The 20,949-nt window shown below is 34.1% G+C and overlaps 2 protein-coding genes across 2 annotated transcripts; one reads left to right on the top strand and one right to left on the bottom strand.

Annotated features, from left to right (window-relative positions):
• Nucleotides 1-7,283: 7,283 nt before the first annotated feature.
• LOC139867251 (probable adenylate kinase 6, chloroplastic) lies at nucleotides 7,284-9,772 on the top strand. The gene is made up of 4 exons (XM_071855595.1): nucleotides 7,284-7,607; nucleotides 7,796-7,936; nucleotides 8,803-9,075; nucleotides 9,466-9,772. Exons 1-4 carry the CDS (start codon nucleotides 7,344-7,346, stop codon nucleotides 9,607-9,609), a joined length of 822 nt encoding a protein of 273 aa, XP_071711696.1. The 5' UTR covers nucleotides 7,284-7,343; the 3' UTR covers nucleotides 9,610-9,772.
• A 2,172-nt stretch (nucleotides 9,773-11,944) lies between these two features.
• Nucleotides 11,945-18,884, bottom strand: LOC139866185 (uncharacterized). Its single transcript, XM_071854339.1, has 18 exons — nucleotides 18,627-18,884; nucleotides 17,984-18,053; nucleotides 17,294-17,809; nucleotides 16,840-16,989; nucleotides 16,623-16,736; nucleotides 16,048-16,106; nucleotides 15,886-15,952; nucleotides 15,745-15,796; nucleotides 15,560-15,652; nucleotides 15,346-15,429; nucleotides 14,597-14,955; nucleotides 14,343-14,404; nucleotides 13,989-14,058; nucleotides 13,727-13,807; nucleotides 13,473-13,574; nucleotides 13,263-13,387; nucleotides 12,815-12,935; nucleotides 11,945-12,364 (listed from the first exon to the last, which is right to left on the bottom strand). Exons 1-18 carry the CDS (start codon nucleotides 18,680-18,682, stop codon nucleotides 12,251-12,253), a joined length of 2,295 nt encoding a protein of 764 aa, XP_071710440.1. The 5' UTR covers nucleotides 18,683-18,884; the 3' UTR covers nucleotides 11,945-12,250.
• Between the last annotated feature and the right edge of the window lie 2,065 nt (nucleotides 18,885-20,949).

Below are 20,949 nucleotides of genomic sequence, written 5' to 3'. Positions count from 1 at the left end.
GCTTTAAATTAAGTCTTTTATTTATTTAATATTTTACATTTGGTTTTAACTGCGACTAAAGTTTTAAAATCGACAAACCGGTCATTAAACGGTAAAAACCCCCCTTTATAATAATAATATTACTTATATATATATTTGTATTTTTATAAATTAAACTAATATAGCGTTAAGCTTTGATTAAAAGATTTTCCCTGTGGAACGAACCGGACTTACTAAAAACTACACTACTGTACGATTAGGTACACTGCCTATAAGTGTTGTAGCAAGGTTTAAGTATATCCATTCAATAAATAAATAAATATCTTGTGTAAAATTGTATCGTATTTAATAGTATTTCCTAGCAAAATTTAATAGTATTTTATACCCCTTAGCTTCACACATCAATATAGAACAAAATATTTCGTAGATTACGGAGGAATTTGCGGGATATGTCAGGTAAAGTTTAAAGTAACAGATACGATAAGATATGATTTAGCAGATACGCTAAGATATGAATTTTGTCTATACACTACTCATGCAATTAATGTAGCAAGACGTGTCTAGACTAGTAATGATAAGCAGGTAATTTCCTAAGAATGATAAGCAGATGATTTTCGACTAAAAATGATAAGCAAAACTTTTGACATGCAGACACGGTCGAAGTCTAGACTCACTAATGCATCCTAACGACTTATCAGTTAGACACACTAATGCAGACCTGGTTCGCTAAGACCACCGCTCTGATACCAACTGAAAGGACCCGTTCATATACATTATAAACGATTCACAATAGTAGATTTCATAGCGAGGTATTTGACTTCTATATGATACATTTTACAAATATTGCATTCGTTTCTAAAAGACAAACATTCTTTACAATGAAAGTTGACGGCATGCATACCATTTCATAATACATCCAACTATAATTGACTTAATAATAATCTTGATGAATTTCAACGACTCGAATGCAACGTCTTTCAAAATATGCCATGAATGACTCCAAGTAATATCTCTAAAATGAGCAAATGCACAGCGGAAGATTTCTTTAACACCTGAGAATAAACATGCTTTAAAGTGTTAACCAAAAGGTTGGTGAATTCATTAGTTTATCATAATCATTCATTTCCATTATTTTAATAGACCACAAGAATTTCATTTCCAGTTCTCATAAATATACGTCCCATGCATAGAGACAAAAATCATTCATATGGTGAACACCTGGTAACTGACATTAACAAGATGCATATAAGAATATCCCCTATCATTCCGGGAAATCCTTCGGACATGATAAAAACGAATTCGAAGTACTAAAGCATCCGGTACTTTGGATGGGGTTCGTTAGGCCCAATAGATCTATCTTTAGGATTCGTGTCAATTAGTAGATCGGTTTACTAATTCTTAGGTTACCAAGCAAAAGGGGCATATTCGGCTTCGATCATTCACCCATATAATGTAGTTTCAATTACTTGCGTCTATTTTGTAAAACATTTATAAAAATTGCGCATGTATTCTCAGCCCAAAAATATAAAGGGTAAAAAGGCAAATGAAACTCACCATACTGTATTTCGTAGTAAAAATACATATAACGTCATTGAACAAGTGCAAGGTTGGCCTCGGATTCATGAACGTATCAATATTGAGATTCAATATTGCAGGAAAAGTACGTAGACGCAACGGAGATGATAAACACTAGTTTGACTTACGAGCAATACTCCCGAACCATACCCATAACCTCCATAGCTATAACCCATAATTTCCTTAGATCTATCCCGCTCGAAAAACAATTTCGAAATCGCTCGGACAGCACTCCGTCGTAATATTTTATGTATACTAATAATATCTTGAAATAATACGGAGTAAATATATATATGTGTAAATCGATTGAGAGAGTTTAGAGAAAATATTTTCAAGTTTCTATGAAATAATGAAACCTATTGAATTCTATTTATAATAGATTTTTGAATTATTAAAGTGAATTATTAAAGTATGAATTATTAAAGTGAATTATTAAAGTATGAATTATTAAAGTGAATTATTAAAGTATGAATTATTAAAGTGAATTATTAAAGTATGAATTATTAAAGTTAAAGTAAAGTAAAAATAAAGTAAAGGTAAAGTTTAAGTATAGTAAAAGTATAAAACTATGTACGTATAATACGCGTATAAATATATATAATATTAATTTAAATCGTTATATATACTTAATAAAATAAAATATAAATATCGTTATCTTTATCATACTGGTTAAGTAATGAGTTGTCAAAAGTGGTTCTAGATATTTATAAAAGTTATATATATTTTAATAATAAAGTTCTTTTTAAACTGAAAACGTTTTTGTACGTTTGAAACTAAATCAAATAAATATGATAATTTTATTTTCCAAAACTAAATATATTTAAGAATTATTTTGTTTAAAGGTTAAAATAATGGAAATCGTTATATCATAAAACGTTTTAGAAAAGTAGAATCATATATATTCATAATAGGTTTCAAGTTTTTAAATTACAGTCTGTTGGTGAAGCATGGGATAAAGTCCGAAGGTTAAATAAACGTATGAAATCATCTTAATGAAAAATGTCGAGTTACTTAACTTGTCGATATCCAACATCTAAGTTATTTACACTCCACGTTCTTACTTATAAATCACTTTACCATTTTCCGAATGTTGTCAAAAAGAATAGATTTCTTAAATCACAGTGGACCTCATAACATAGACCCGTAATCATATCACAATGTATCTGATAAATCCGTCATTTGATATTATCTTCTAATTCCGTTGATAACTATTAGAATATATTTTGAAACAAATACGTTTATATAAAGTATTATACGCCTAATACTTTGTTAATGTTTTCAAGTTATAATATATACACATATACATATATAATCATGTTCGTTCAATTTAATAGTTCATGAATCGTTGGAACTTGGTCGAGGTTTAAATGAATGTATGGACACAGTTTAAAATTCTTGAGATTCAACTTAACAAACTTTGCTTATCATGTCAGAATAATATAAAGATAAAGTTTAAATTTGGTTGGAAATTTTCGGGTTGTCACAGTTTGATCAGGAACAGGAGTAGTCGATTCTCCACATGTTTAGAAATTTACTTCGATATATTATTTGTTGCAGGTATAGAAGATGGTTGTGATTGTGTGTTTAATGGTTGTAGCAGAAAATAAGGCAATCTAAAAGCAATCGTGCACAGTTTGTTGGGTAAGTATTGCAGGTAGAACAAGGTCAAGCAAAAGCCAGAAACAGGATCAATTTTTAGCTAAAAGGGTTGCTGTTTTATTAAGGTTAATGATTTTGGAGATAGACATGGCATAATAGTACAAGTAATGTATTCGTTTTCATAATCATCATTATATCAATATCAATATATATCATTATATCAATATCAATGTATATCATGATTCTTTATTCTTCATCTTATTTATTGAGTCTGTATTATCACCAATACCTTTGTTAGCTGTAACAGAAACATAAACAGATGGGACTGTGGTGGTGCTTGTTGGTAATTGTAAAAGAAGCAGAATTAAGTGCAATAGCAGTGAGTGAGGTGGAGCAGCAAAAATGGTAATAGACATAGCAGTAGGCTGCTTATTCAAATACATCAAAAACATAAAATAAAATAAAAATTTCAGTTGTTTTTAACGAGCTGTAACTGGAGCAGTTTGGTTAGTTTTGAATAGGTGTTTGCTTTAGAAAAGTTGTGACGGTTTGAGGGGTGGTGGTTCAAGGTAGAAGAGGTGATAGCAGTTTAATCATGGTGGCAGTTATGGTGGTCGTGAAGTTGCAGTGGTGGTGATAGAAAATGGATGAATGTGAAAGATGAATGGTGGTGAATATGGTTGGAAGAGTGATGGAGTAATATAGAGAAGAAGAAATAATTAGGAATGGGTGAAGTGAAGATGGTTTGGTCATATATCCCTAATGTAATTCTATATCTATATGTAAGATTATATAGATAGTAATATAGAATTGCTATTAAACACCAATAGTGACTATGAAAGATGCTTCAATTCATGGTTGACATTCACAAGATAAAAACAATTAACAGAAAGTAAGAATTGGTGGGGTTGTCATTCTTGTTTGATTAATGAATACTATATAAATATGCATTTTACATCTATAAACATACAAACATAGTAGCTCAATCATGTACAGTAAAATCTCCTTTTCTAATCCTAATTCACGGATCCATTATTAAGTGGTTTGTTTAATATCTATGCCATGTGTGTATGTACATATATAGATATAGATTAGAGATTATAACAAAAGAACAAATACAGTGATCTTGATTGATATATCACATTCACGGGTTAATAATCTAAAAGGTGGTAAAAGCTAATTCTAAATGTGTGAAGTAAAACAACAAGGGGTTTATAAAATTGGAGATCTATTAAAATAAAATAAAGTTAGTGTAATAATTAATTATCAATTTCAATCACGTCAATGTATGGATGATTGGTACTTTCATGGTGCTATATATATTTTATAGATTTAGTTGATAAATCCCCGAATGATAAACGAGTGCTACAATTGTTTACTAAATGAATTCGAAATCAAATTTATTTTAGTAACAACTTATTTTGTATAATATTTTTCATATTTAATTTTAATGAGTTAATAACATTTTATAGTTTCAAATACTTATATTTATAATTATATTTATATATATTTAGTTGTTTACAAACAATTGTTCGTGAATCGTCAGGAATTGGTCGAAGGTCAAATTCATCTCATGAAAATAGTTCAAAACTTTTGAGACTCAACATTATAGACTTTGCTTATCATGACGAAATTATATAAAGATTAAGTTTAAATTTGGTCGGAAATTCCCGGGTCGTCACAGTAAGGTTTTGTGCCTATAAATATTTCAGTTGTTGTTTGTTCTAGTGAAGGAGTTGTTGGTTTTAATGAGAATAGAAAAAACTGAACGAAAAAGGTAAGTCCAAGAAGGTGGATGATCTTCCGAATCAAGTCACAAAGAATTCCACACAATTATTCAATTTAAATAGTGGAAGGAATTATTGTGCTTGCTTCAATTCTTCGTGTAGTGGTTTTTGTCGATTATGGTACCAATTGAACAAAGGCAAACCGAAGATTGGTGAAGACAAGTTGTCGGGTTCGTGTTGCTAGATATTAATTCCAATTTTCTAAAATGTGGAAGGTTCTTAATTATGAACTTGGAGACGAATGTGAACTTGGAGAGCAAAGTGAATTTGGAGAACAAAGTGGACTTGGAGAGCAAAGTGGACTTGCAGAGTAAGATGAGCTTGGTGGCCAAGTTGTGCTTAGTGACAAGTTAAACTTAGTGACCAAGTTGAAGTTTGCCATATAAAGGAGGTTAAATCTTCATTAGTTGAAGTTTTAAGTCTTGTTTTCTTCTCTTGTCCAAGAGTAGTGTACGGCTGAATCTTTGGAGAGTGTGATCGGACTAAAAAAAGTGATCGGTCTATGTCATTGTAACAATTTGTGATATAGTGAAAATTCTCTTTTAGGAGCCTATGGGTTTTCTCCGATTTTGGAGATTTCAGGTAAATTTTGGGTTGTAAATTTCTCTACTGCATATTATCGAGTTGGGGTGGGAACTAAGTGAGGTCTTTTTCCCCAACGGACCTCTATAAGAGCATAAGTTATCTGATTTACAAATTAAGTGGTGTCAAGTCTAGTCGAACTTGGTTGTTGGATTTTATTAACGGTCAAGTACCAAAAGGATCTTGTCTCTCCGCTAGATCTGTCTAGCCATTTATTTCGTTAATCAGAGCCTCAGGTTTGATGGAGGTCTCGGTTGTATGATGTCGAAGTTTAGTCCATTGAGGTTTGACGTAGAGAAAGTTGATGGAAGAATCAAATAAGACTTGTGGCAAGTTGAAGTCAATGATGTGCTGATTCAGTCCGAGTTACACAAGTCTTTAAAGGGTAAATTCATCCTTGTTTATGGCGGTGATTCTGGAGGAACCAAAAAAATCGATGAAGAAGAATGAGATGATATGGTTTAGAGGGCGGCAAGTGCGATTCATTTGTGTTTTTCAAAGAACGTTCTTGCAAATGTACATTGGTTATCAACGGCTAAGGAGCTTTTGGTAAGTTGGAGTAGTTGTACCAGAGCAAAGGCGTCTCAGATCGTTTGTATCTCAAGGAGCAATTCCAATTTGCGCATGGATGGAGGTACAAAAATTTCTGAGCATCTAAGCGTTATTAATTATATTGTTTCGAAACTGAAGGCTATTGGAGTTGAAGTTGACGAAGAAGATAAATCTTTAAGGCTTATACTCCCTCCGTCCCAAATCTATTGTCCCCAGACAAAAAACACGCAGTTTTAGGAAATCCCACTAACTTCATTCTCCACCAATAATATATCTTCTCTCTCCAGAATAACCTCTTTTGATTGGTTGAAAAAGAATCTGGACAATTAATTTGGGACATCCCAAAATAGAATAATGGACAATAGATTTGGGACGGAGGGAGTATTATTTTTGTCATCGTCCTATCAACACACGAAACCTATTCTGATGTATAATTTGAAGTTTAAAGATGTTACTAACAAGCTCCTATGTGACGGATAAAAAGTTGTGAGGTAACAGTGTCTCTTCATCAGAATGTATGGTACTGATGTGTACATATACGGGGAGAAATACTTCGGGAAGAATTTGGTATGTTGGACTCTTGGAGGTGTGGGAAGACTGAACATGTAACAATTTATTGGCCGGGTTTAGTGAGTGGGAGTGCCCTCCATTGTTGGCCGGATTTATTTTTCGGTTGGTTTTTTTCGACGAATCTATGATGGGCTGTCGGTGGCTCTATTTAGTGGTGGCGGCGGAACTCATTTACTTGGTTATTTCTATGTTTTCTGTGATGGTTCTTGTATAGTTGATGCATATATTTATTGTTGTTATAGCCGTTGTTTGATAGGCTAACTCATTTGTTTATTTGTGTATGGTTGTACCGTTTGATCTTTGAATATGTTAATGTTATCGTTTTTGAGTCGAAACTTTTCTTAATAGATTTTTCAATTTAAATGTGAAATTATCATACAAATACTTTAGAAACTGATAGCAACTGGTTGAAGACTAGAAGCTTTTTCTGGCTTTTTGGACGGTGTAATTTTATGATTGGTGGGGGTGTAATGTAAAGTGCTGGAAGCTACAACGCCCATTGATTTCGCTTTCAAAGAAATTAACGCACGTGGTTTTAGACTTTCAGCTACCGATATTTCGTGACGTTGCTCCTCAATGATTCCCTAAAACAAACAAACAAAACCCCTAATTAAATTCACACACACACTCTCACACCTTTTAGTGCGTGTACTTTGATCTACCGTTTTTTAACCAACCTTCATTCATACAATTAAATCCATGGCGGTTTTTAGCCGGCTATTAAGAGCCTCCACCAACACAATTCGCACCTTTTCGTCTTCCAGTTCCACATCATCATCTTCTTCTTCATCACCGGCGTTGATTAAGCCCTCACGCAACGTACAGTGGGTGTTTCTCGGTTGTCCCGGCGTCGGAAAAGGAACTTACGCTAGTCGTTTGTCTAAGCTCGTCGGTGTTCCTCATATCGCCACCGGTGATCTCGTTCGCGATGAGCTCAATTCCAATGGCCCTCTCTCTTCTCAGGTAATCATTAATTCATTAATTTATAATAATATGTGTATTGATTGTATCTTATTTAGGATTTAGGATGTAATTAGGTATAGGTTTTGTATGTTTATTGAGGTGATTACATGTTTAATTAGTTAGGTTACTTGTATAGTTACTAGTTTTATATGAATTGTTGTGACGAACTATGTATGTTCAATCAATAGCTTGCTGAGATTGTGAACCAAGGGAAGCTAGTTTCAGATGAATTTATATTTAATTTATTGTCCCGAAGACTTGAAGCTGGGGAGGCGAAAGGCGAATCGGGTTTCATTCTTGATGGATTCCCTCGGACCATACGACAAGCGGTGAGGATTTTTTAATTTCTATAATTAAATGTGTCATGAAACAAACTTTTAGCAATAATAAGTAGATGTGCAAGCTCCCTAAAGATCATGATTAAAGAACTTTTTTTTTTACTTTTTTTTTTTCTGTTTGGTTCGAAAGAGGAATTTTTGGTTATGAACAAAGTAATGTTAGAATTTTGATGAATATTGAGCTAACGAATAACATGTATTATGCTCGTTTTGTTTCGACATCTGCTTATATGTTGCATATGCGTCAAGACTTACGTAAGAGTTAAGACAGCTATGCATAGTCCACAATTAGATTTCTGTGTAGTTGTGAAATGTTTCTACATCTGCTCATATGCTTAACTTTCTTTAATTCATTACAGGATGAGAATTTCAGCCCATTACTTAATGATGGGTCGTTTCGGGTTGGTTTTATTCTAAATGATTCTAATAGAAAGTTTAGCTAAAAGGGCAACATGTTAAATTGGTTGAAGTTATTAAACTAATTTGAAGTCTCTAGAGCCAATTTTTAATGCATACAATGACCTAAATCATCAAATTCAGATTGATACCGTAATACTGTCAAAAAACTGTAATACAAGTGTTTTGGTAATGACAATTAACACATCAGTTTTTCGCGTAAAGAACTAAAGTGGACACATTTGCAGTATAATCTAAGTCAACACGTCATGTTGTCTTACCCACACATCTTGCACTCCTTTGCAACCAATCCTGACTTCAGCTCAAGAATCTAATTGGCTGTTGCCAAATTGTATGCCAGCCTTGTTTTCTTATATGACATTTACATATCCTTGCTGATATGTTCTGCATGTTTTTTTTAAGCTTCTTTCAGTTTGATCATTTACTTTGTTTAATTCCAGGAAATCTTAGAGGGAGTAACAAACGTCGACTTAGTAATCAACCTGAAGCTTAGAGAAGAAGCATTGCTTGCAAAATGTCTAGGTAGAAGAACTTGTAGTCAATGCGGCGGGAACTATAATGTAGCGTGCATCGACATCAAGGCTGATGGTGAAAGCCCTGCAATGTACATGCCGCCTCTTCTTCCACCTACCGATTGTGCGTCAAAACTTATTACACGGCCCGATGACACTGAAGAGGTTGTAAAAGAACGTCTCCGTATTTATAATGTGAAGGTATATTTCTTTTTCATCGGATATTATAATTATAATGATTAAACTTTGTTTGTGAATCTAGTACCTGTTTATACAAGAGACCAGTTGATTAATGGTTAATCTATGTTGATGCCAATTCTCTTCACTTCTCTTGAGCTGTTCTGATGTTCATATTTTTGGTCAATTTTTCTTGAGAATCAATTATATCAACGTAATGTCATATTTATAGTTATAATAATCATATTTGACTAGCTAATCATTTATAAAGGATTTGCAAAAGGTGTTTTGGGGGTCAACAGGACCCAACCTTCGCCTGTTTTGACCTGTTACCCACCCCCTCGCATATGATATGAACAGTATTAATTAACAGAGTAGTTACTTTATGTTAACTAGTCTTATTTATACCTACAGAGTCGGCCGGTTGAAGAGTTTTATCGCAACCGAGGAAAGTTGTTAGAGTTTGATCTTCCAGGAGGGATCCCGGAATCATGGACAAAACTGCTTCAAGTTTTAAATCTCGATGATCGTGAAGATAAAAAATCTGCAGCAGCATGATTTGGTAATGGTTAATTGTATCATTCTTTACATTGTATAATTGATAATCATAAAGATTTATTCTTTATTTATACAAGAAGCATAAGATACTTAAACTTTACATATACCACCAGTTTTGTCAGCTGGGCTTTCAAGATGTTGATAATTGTTATTTCTATTTAGTAATAGTAGTTTGGTGTAAAATGTTGATTATTATGTCATTATAATTTCATAGCTTTTTTTTTATTGGTTGTGCAGATTCTGTTTATAAGCTTGTGGAACTGTGCAGATTTGGTTTACCGTAATTTGACTGGTGACTAATTAGAATATGGATTGCAATCATGCATAATAATCAAAATCAATTTTTATATACATTAATTAATAGTCTTTTGATGTTTAATAATCAAACTAACCTATAAGTGCAAGTATTTTTGTAGGTTCTCACTAGAGCCGATCTTGATCTATGCCAATGATGCTAAGCATTTATATCGGTTGATGAACCATTTCATTTATTAAATGACCCATTCCCTACAAGCATATGCTACTTTGGACTCTCTTTTTTTAACAGCGGTAGAGTCACTGACAGGGGTTTGAACGTGATGTCGGTACCCACCCGATCATTTCCTGGGACGAACATTACAGTTCTACTGCCTCTTAGGAAGAAACCCCTACGGCGAATCTATACGGGCATCGCGTGTGGTAAAACCCCCTCGTGTGAGGCTCGAACGCAAGACGTTTGAGACTTCCGAGGCCCCTGAAATGGCCGGGTAACCGAGAGAGAAATATTTTTGCAGCACATGAGAGTCGAACCCTAACTTCCTTTATGAGAAGTTAGATCAACACCAATGCATCAACACCGGATAAAAAAATGGATTTTTTTGTCGTGCGTTGCTCGTACAATAAATCGTTACTAAAAATCTTCTAAATTTTTCTTTTAATGAAGCACAAAAAGCTAAACAATCTTGAACTCCCAAGTTTATAATATGAGCAACACAACGTGTATGAATAAATGCACCATTTAAAATCGGTCTAAGTGCAATTTTTAACTCACTCATGGCCGCATCGTTATTAGACGCATTATCTAACGAAACTGTAAAAACTTTATCGATTAAATTATATTCTTCTAAAGTGTCTTGTAACGTTTTTTTTATATTATTACCGTTATGTGGATAATCAAATATTTTAAAATCGATAACACGTTTCATTAAAAGCCACGAATCGGGATTAAACCAATGAACGGTAACGGCTAAATAAGAATTTGCCGTTCCATGTGGTGCGCTTCAAACATCACAAGTTATAGAAACCCTATGTTTATATGTTCGAAAACCTTCAATTATTTCAGTTTTAGCTTTTTTCCATAATTTAAAGGCGTCACGTCTTAAGGTAGAACCACTTACATTGCTATATCACGGTTGTAGTCGATACCGAATTAGCTCCGTAAGCCTTGGATTGTCGAAGTGGTTGAAAGGAAGCGCTTGTTGAATGACAAACCTTGACAAATCTTGCCGAAGAGCTTCGGCATCGTATTCAAAAATCGAACCATCAGCCCGAATTGTTTGTTGTCTCGGGTCTTGCCTTGCACTACAACTTTTGTCAAGATGTTTTCTTAACATTGTATTACCCGAAACACCCATGAACTTCATACGTTGTGTACATCGAGCTTTTTCCGCACCATCCTTCATTACACACAACTCGAATTTGGACCAAACGTCCCCTTTTCGCTTTGTTTCTTTTTTGTAATCAATATCGGCCGTAGTGTAGCCTTGTGAAGATGTTCCAACAGAAGCGGAACCGGAAGCTTGTGAATTATCCATTATAGGATAAGTAGAGATTAGAGAATATTTAGTGATTTAGAAAGAAATGTGAGAATGTTTGTTGGTGCATTTTCAACCAAAACATTACCATGTATTTATAATGGACTTTGTGGGGTTAAAATGGTAAAAAAAAAAAAAAAAAACTCAAAAAACTGCACACACAAAAAAAAAAAAAAAAGGCTGAAACTGCAACAACAAAAAAAAAAAAAAAGGCTATTTTTTTGAAAAACCGGATCGGATAAAATCCGGTTTATATCCGGATAAAATCCGGTTGGCTCGAAAATCTGGATCCGGTTGGAACCGGATCGGATCTCGGATCCGGATTTCGCTGTGTCCGGGTTCTGGTTCTGTCCGGTTCCGGATCGGGTGACCGGATCGGATCTGGATCCGGTTTTTTTGCCCATCTCTAGTTGATTTTCATTACATTCACACAATAGCCTTGTGCTACATGAGACACTAAATTCTGTTATGCATAAAACATATTGTGTTCTTCAGAACAGAACAGCTGTAGAATTGACTATTTATCCGAGAGTTGGATGGGAAACATAATGGCACAAGGTACGTGCCCGAAAGCAATAATTACTGCTAAAACTATTTGATTAACAGCAAAATGAATGTTACAACGTTACAATACTCGTAGTGTTTTACTTCTCTTGAACTAAAGAAGAAAACTCGCACAAGGTAAATGTGAATGTTTTAAAAAAAGGTTTGCTTCTTGTGAACCAGATCAAATTAGATTTGGGTTGAAATGCATCAAAATTTACGCATAATATGAGGTGCAAATCAACGTAGCATAATCAGGCAACACTTAACCATTCAAGGATTTACCTTTAGGTATCACCTTTACATCAGCCAAGGGATACCTCCTCCATTTGATGACCATTCGTGTCTTTCTGTAAAGAATTCAATATCTTTAACTCACCACTAGAAGTTACATGGTTTGCTTCTTCAGCCGACTTCTCCTGCAGTTAGTTGTTGTAAGTGGGTTATTACTAAATTTACGACAAATCAAATAATATTTTTTTAAATTATGATAAACAACTTATTACAGAGTATGATATTATATGATGGTGACATTCCAATATCAATGTATCAGAACCCTAGATGCCTAGCTTAGCTCAATATTTTTTTATTTTATTTTTTGGCGAAAAAACAAATACTCATATAGAAACGAAGCCGTTAAAAATGTAACATTTTCTTATAATTTTCGCCCTACATATTATATGCATAGGAAGTGACTACAATGGTTGTGTTTTTAAACCAAGATGTCACGACCCAAAACGACTACGTTACTAGAATCAAGCTAGAATGAACTTTTTGATAATAATAGTCATTAGCAACACGTAAGCACAATTAGATGTTGTTCTTCCTATATTATCGCTAAATATAGGTTAATGAAAGCAAGAACGAACCTTATTCTTGTCAAGCCACCCAAGTCCAAACGGTCTTGATAATAGACTAATTTTTCTTGCAGGTATGTCTTGCGAAAGCTCTTGACTAGGCTTTACTGCTGATGAATCGTGATTTGTAGATCTGGAGGATATAGATATAAATGACATAAATAAAATAGGAAATTCAACATTGTAGAGATGAGTTTTGAAAAGAGCATGTAGGGTATCACTTTGTGAAAATGAGTGTTTGTCCAAATCCACCAAATTGAAGTTTTTAAGTTTTTAATTGGACACAGTTTCAAGAATAAAATTATTAGTCTAATATGTATCTATGATATCCTTTAAAGATACAAGGTATAAAGTAGGAAATTTTAACAATAGTACATCAGCATGATTTACTGATAAATAACGGGAAAATACACACCTATAAATTGAAACTTTTTACCGATTAAAAGATATTGCAAAGTACCTAGGAGAAGGTTGGGCTTTATGTTGGCCAGATTGGTATTGCAAGGTAGCCTCCAGCATTGATTCTGCCATAACAAGTCTCTCCTCCATTTCAGCAATCGAAGTAGTTGCTGCTTCATACTTTTCCTGAATAATATACACAAGTCGATAATTATCACCTGTTTATTTTCATTTGAAATATTAAATTAATTATTGTATATTATTATTGAACCTGAAGCACTTGAGCAGCATATCTCTGGGCTGCGGCATCTTGCTCAGCATATATGCGTGCATCTTCAGTTATCTTTTGTTCTTGCTCTACTCTCATCAAAACCTACAAATTCGTAATGAAATAACCACCTTTAAACTAAATTCACAATTCGATGTATTACTATTGCATAGGTGGCTTAGATAATATGTTTTTCCTTGTTTGACATTAAAGAAAAAAAAAGATGCATGTCTAGTGCATAAATCATGGGTTGAAACCTGAAGCATGGCATTTTCCTGTTCCTGTTTGCAAGCAAGGGCCTGGTTTAACTCAGCAACCTCTCGCTCTAATTGTTCAACCTAAAACAATGTCCAATGTTCAATGGCAGCAAGGTGTATTGATTCATATAAATACAATAAGATAACTGTTTAATAAAAATGAAATTAGGAACATGAATTTCAAGTGTAGGATTGATAGATAGAATCATGAAAACTTCATTATAACCCATCTCCAATAATTGCTTTGAGTGTTTCTGCATACCTGTGCACTTAACTGTCGTCGGTTATCTTGCTTGACCATCTCCATTAGAGCAGTTTCCAACTCCTCGGCTCTGGAGATCAGAAGAAATAAACATTTGACATCAGCAAAAGTGAAAAAATCCAACCTAAATCGGGGTTGTTCATCTCAAACGGGTCAAATTAATAAAATTAACTTGGCTGAGAGCGGGTCAAATGGGGCAAACAGGTTAAGTGATGCACGCGTGAACACCCGCACGCGCTCAAAACTGCACTAAACCTCCTTAAACTTTCTATCCAAAGGCTTAAATTAGAGATGTAATCACACCTACTAATATTATCCACTCACTTACATTGTGAAAATATTGGATATGTTTACCTGAGTGTCGAAGATCGTTTTTCCTCAATTATCTTGCACAACTCATTCTTCAGCCACAAGATCTATAGAGTAAATTTTGGGAGCCATCAGAAATTCAGAACAACAGTTAGCAAAACCATAGGTGTAATGTAAAATTATACCTGGCAAACAGGTCAGGTTGGGTCGGTTTGGGTAACGGGTCAAAAGAGTTTTGGGTTGAAATGGGTCATTAGTTACATAACAAAAAAACAAGATAACAGAAGTAAATGCTGAACCTGTTCTTGAAGATCTGGAACAGAATCGATCTCCACATCCCCAGATACACCCATATAAAGTTCATTCTCATTAGATGACTCAGAATCTATACGTGATAATACACCGTTTTTCAATTTAACCCCTGTTTGATCCATTTTATTTTCTTTTAACATACGTAGCCCCTTTGATCTTTCCTCAAGTGCAGCTTCTACAGATGGTCGATGTTTATCTCTTAGAACTTGCAGTCTTGGCTCATTTACGTTATGATAACCCATGCAAGCGGTTAACACAAGTTGACTACTATCAAATGTTGATCCAGCCAGTGACTGCAGCAATGTGATTGCATCTCCGGCATCTTTTGTTGTAACTAATGCAGGTCCTACACAATACTGAACAAACATAAGCTCTGATTCTAACAATTTTGAACAGATGAATATACCTCCTCAATATATGACAAGACTATAGATAGCAAAACAAGCAGGTTGGGCAACGTGGCAAAACAGGTGTACTTTTTACTGTTCAAAACAAGCCAAGTTCGATTTACCATTTAAATACATTTACACCTTCTTTTTTTTTAACTTTCAAGACAACACATACGTTTACTATGATTTGAGAACTATTAATACAGTAACGATCCATCAAATAGATTAATTTTAGAGGTTACAAACAAATATTAATGCAATGGGCAACTTTTCATCCTGTTTGAACCATTTTGTTTTAGTTAATTTTAATAATTTGACCATTCCAATAGAGAAAGAAAGACAGATACCGTACAACTCCATCAAAGCAAGTGCTGTTCGAAACAACATAACGCGATTTCCTTGAAATAGAAGCACATCCCATACTCTAAGAACTGAAGAAAAGAGAAACCAACAGATAATCAATATATAAGTCCATAAAATAGGATAAATAGCAAAATAGTTATCTTTATAATTGTACACATACAGATATATGAAATTTGATTATTGAAACAAATAACTAACCACTCTCCCAGGGAAGCATATTCATAAATATTGAAAGGAACCATGGCCCGGATACCCAGGCTACTTGTACTCCAAGATAATCCAGATGATTAACTGCATCAGGTGATTATATGCCATCAGCAAGACAAAGAACTATCAACATTCAGAACATGTATCAAAATGTCAATAATAAATAAAAAACAAACCCAGTTTGGGGAACCTCTCACGCACCAACTCCTCAAACACAAGCTGGTCAACCTGACAATATATGAATGCCAATTATTAGTTTAGACAACTTAATAATGTAAAGTTCAAGTCTTGGGAGTCAATAGAGACATAACAACTACCTGAGACTCTAACATTTCCTCTGAATAATAGCCCTCAAAATAATCATCAAGAATGCCCATCAAAGCCCTGAGATAAAATTACAATATAAGCACATCTTCAACATAATGAACTGGAAGGCTTAGAAAAGTTACAATATATATCCGATGAAGCCTCAAACCGACCAAAAGGCATTTTCTTCAGGCATCAGCAGCAATAACAATCCAGCAAAGAAATTCATGGCCTGCATGATATCCAGCAAATTAGCAGATTGATAAATACCTAGTTTACATAAACATTTATATGCATGACAAGAATTTATAAGTCATTTTCTTGCAAAGTCCACGTAGAGATTTAACACATAAAAAAAGATGACCAGAAGAGTTATATATGTTCAAGATTTCAAGTAACAATAACGATCGTGGGATAAGTTGCATGCAAAAAGGTAGAGAAGGCAATGGTGACCTAGTTAGTATTTACTTATGAAAGGGTTTATTCGAGTTATTACAATCTAAAATAGTTCAAATAGAAAAAGTTTGGCAAAGATTTATTTTTTTTGGCATACATCCTCCGTATTTTTAAGGCAACACAGTTCCTGTTGTCAAAATAACACAATGATTAGTTATACTTTGGACAGAAAAATTGCTGCAGGTCAACCCAACCCTCTTTTGACCTGTTACACATTTCACTAGTCACTTGACCCGCCCATGTTGCTATCTCTTCAGATAGAGCATAAATAGGTAGATCCAAATATATGTACCTGACAGTAACCAACAGATGGATTATGTCTAGCATATGCAGTGAGTAAACGTCTCAAGGCATTTCTACCATCATCATCCAAAGCAGGATGACCTGGAAATGTTCGAGGCAAGTCCTGCATAGGTATAGTATATACATGTTTAGTAATGCTTACGGTAGTAATGCTATCGACCACACAATAGGCATGATCCAAGACCACAAACTAGTTACATTATCACCTTCTCAATCTGCCCTTTCCATTTCTCTGGTAAGCATACTGATTCGGCAGTTGAAATCTTACTGCTATCGTTAGTTGTATCATGATCCAAAAGATTATGGTAATAGTTTTCAACACGGCGAGCCTTCACACCCACAAATGCTTGCCAAAGCTGCAATAAGTGAATATACTAAGTGAATCGAGGTTAAAGGTTGATGTGGTAAAATTGACCCATTTACTTGAAAATAGGTTAAATTAGATTCTATCTCTAACCGATAAAATGGGTAAGGTTATAAAATAAAAAAGAATCAACTTCGAACGAAAAGAGTTAATTGTCACACAAATTGTAGTTGCTACGCACGAGTATGATAATGGTCATCATATTTGACACATTAAGTAATTAGTCAAAAGATTATCTCTTTCGGTGACAACGGTCAACCAAGTTTGACCAATCGAAGTACATGTAAGAAGCCTACCTCTCCTCTAAGAGCCATTGGCACTCCCCCTTGAACTAGACATTCCAACTCTTCTCTCCATGGAATTGATGATTCTGTAGTGACCGTTTGGGTAATTAACCCATCTTCACTTAAAGAGATACTTTGAGTTAGATCTGATTCTGACCTCTCCAAATCATAAAATTCTTCTTCAGAGTCCTCGTCTTTTGCAGGTCTAGCATCTTCAAACACTGCAGGTTTGTCGGCTCCATTATCGTTCTCAGTTTTATCAACATATATCTTCTTCTTAACACGAGCATTCATCATATCCTCAATGGCTCGAAGGGATGGTCTAATATGAGACCATATTTGTGCTTGATGAACTGGACCCACATCTTCCTTCTGGCCATCATCATGACCAGGTTTTTCAACACTCAAATCATCTCCTTCTGTGGTCTTACTTTCCTCTGCAGTAATGCCAGTTCCAGGCAATTGCGCAGACTCTGATTGTCGTTCCAAAAAGTCTTTCCACCTATCAGATCGTTCTTCCTCTTCCTCCTAAATCCATGAAAAATAAACACAAGTAGTTTTCACATTATGAAAACTTATTTTCACTGATAAATGCACATAAACGGAAGTTAAACAAAAGAATCAAAATAACTGCACACAAAGGTGAAGCATCCACATCAAAAATCGAATTTCATATGATAGAGGAGACAGAGAGATTAATACCTTGTAGATGCTTGAATATTCACGATATCTTTGTACATGTTGAGGTCTCACTGCAAAACCATAAGCATCTCTGTCCAAAAGGATTTGCCCAAAAGCGGTTCACAGTCAATAGCATTTTCAATCATGAATCAACTTTAAACAACTTAAAAGTCACTTATCACTTAGAAAACCAATTCATCGCAAACCATAAACTTAGTTATAACACATTCGATGTAATTTTTTTTTTTTTTTTTTTTTTCATTTTGGAATATATATGTTTCACTTCATAAGCAACTAAGTAGTAACATTTAAACTTGTTTACAAGGAAAATCATAAAAAATAATGGATCCTTCATTCAAATTATGGAGGTCAAAATCTCAACCATTTGGACATCACCACCAGAATTACAATTACAAGTGACATAATAATTAAATAAATATCCAATTAATTACTTCTTCAGCAACAATAATCCTTATACAGTAAAAATTCATATTGCATAAAAACTAATAGGATCATTATTACACAGACAAAATAACTAATTACGGACGAACTGGTCACAAGGAGAACGGAGTAATTGATAAGGATATAGATCCAGTACGAACATATTAAAGGAGTGAAATGCCCTAATTATACGGAAATTGAAAGTGAAAGGAAATTAAACTACCTTTTGTGTTCCACATTGACAATAGAAGGATTCAAAACTGTTGATTTAGCCTTCATTATCGGATTAGTGCGATTAGATGATAAGATCGATCTAGTAGTATCACCTTGATTTCCGGCTAAAATTATGGAAGCTGGGAGCGAGTTGAGCGACTGAGTAGCACTGGATAGTTGCGAGTTGCGAGTTGCGAGTACCGAGTTTTTTTATATCAATCAATCAATATCAACAACTGAGAGTAGTAAAAATGGCTAGCGCTGTAATGTAGTAGTTGATGTATGTATATAAATCTGAGTTTCACTTTTTGTATGTATCTGTGTGTTTTGTTATATGTGTGAAAGAGAGAGAGTGGTAGTGGAATTATGGCCGGAGGTCACGCGGAGATGCCCTCACGTCGCATACGCGCTCGCCATCAAAACTTCACATTTTTAAATTTAACATATTTTTATTTACAATTTCTTTTACGTAGTACTGTATTATTTAATTTAACTAGTTGGGGACCCGCGAATTCGCGGAACTTTGTGAGTGTAAAAACAATATTAAGAATTTTAATAATGTATTCCTAGTTTAGCTATATCTTTATTTTTACTATATCCAATATCCAATGTAGCAATGCAAATTAAAAATGCAAACATATATATAGCAATGCAAATTAAAAGTATGATAATGAGTGTTCCAAGTACATAGCAAACTTATAACACGTCACACATGAACAAAACAGTGAAAAACTAACCAAAACTTTATTTGTTGTTGTCAAACAGTTAATTTTAAAGAATCCTCATTACTTCAATTAGTTGGAACGTTAGTTGGCTAACATCGTAGGTTACCGTACACAGATCTCCATCAGCCAACTCATTGTGCTAATAAATTGCCTACATCCTCTAGATACTACCTTGGCTGTTGTTTCCTTTCTCCACAATAAAGCCCCGTACTTGCATCAAGATTGCCAACAGTAACACTTGAGCCAGGGAAAACTCCGTGGTAAATCCAGGATGAAAACGTTACCGGGTCCTAAAAAAAATTTCAAACCTAATTATATTTAAAGGACACTTAGTGTTTGTTTACTTCCAAAAGAAATCAATGACTTTAAAATAACAATACTCGACGTCGAAAGTTATGAACAAATATCTGTAAAAAAAAAAAAAATCAATGATTTTAAAGTTGAAGTCCAGATATCTGTAAAAAAAAAAAAATTAAAAAAAATTCGAACAATAATAGCAGAAGGCGTTTAAATCGTGTATCAAGTTAGTACATCCCAATTTGGAAGGCTACCACTGAATTCCTAAATTATAAACAATCAGATAATCATATAGGCAGTTGAATGTACATTCCATAGGTTTATTTTAAGGTTGACCCAAAACACATTCTTTTTCTTAACGTCCATAAACAATTTGGAATTATGAACATACTCCGTATTATATTATGAACAATGTGATTAGTATGTGGAAGACTTACCGCTAGAACTGTACTCTTACTCGCCCACTGACTTTCACAAGGATGAAAGAGGCTGATCATATATGGTGTCCAAGAATGGGAATGTCCTTGAAAAAAACAGTAGAGCAGGTCATTACAAAATTCAGCCATATACTCGTTAGACTGCAAGTATAATATGTACAATTCAAGAAGTAGTATTAACATATATTAAACCTATTAATTATTCAAGTATATCTGTTGTTGTCTGCGTAGATTGAAGTACAAAGATTACAATCTTTTAGTTCATAGACTTCAAAAACTACAACATCCACAAACATTACTCTTACCCGCCGTCTGCATTTATGTAATATATAGCAAAATTAGTGGCTGTGACAACTATTACACATTTAACAACTATATAATTTTTGGCAATTACTAAAAGCATAATCATAATAATCGAAAGTAAATTATGGGAATGTCAAATGTAGTTAAAATAACATATGTTACATATAAAACATTGTAGAAACAAAATAAAACTGATTTTATAAAGAACCATATGAATATATTCAATTACCACATAGTCCACAAGTATCATCTCATTGCATGAAACATGTCTCCGATTGTTAAAGTATGGTATTTCACAGATGATAAACACCGTCACCCGAATCTTGACACTTTATGCAGCGTTGATAGTCAAACGATTCAAATGAGTAAACGCATCTTGATTGCTAGCCATGTTAAAACATACGTTAAAGAAACAGTTGCACGGTAAAATAGATGAAAGTGAAGAGCTGTAACATTTTGAATACTGGTGGGAGGAGGCTTATTTATAGCTGCTGAATGGGACGGTTGTTTCAAAATCAGAAATGCAAAATCGTGACGCGAATTAAGGAACACACCTTTAAAACCACCAAAG

This window comes from Rutidosis leptorrhynchoides, chromosome 9 (assembly GCF_046630445.1).
Source record: "Rutidosis leptorrhynchoides isolate AG116_Rl617_1_P2 chromosome 9, CSIRO_AGI_Rlap_v1, whole genome shotgun sequence".
Taxonomy (NCBI): Eukaryota; Viridiplantae; Streptophyta; class Magnoliopsida; order Asterales; family Asteraceae; genus Rutidosis; species Rutidosis leptorrhynchoides.
The sequence above is the reverse complement of the archived record's forward strand: the minus strand, read 5'-3'. Positions and strand labels throughout refer to the sequence as shown.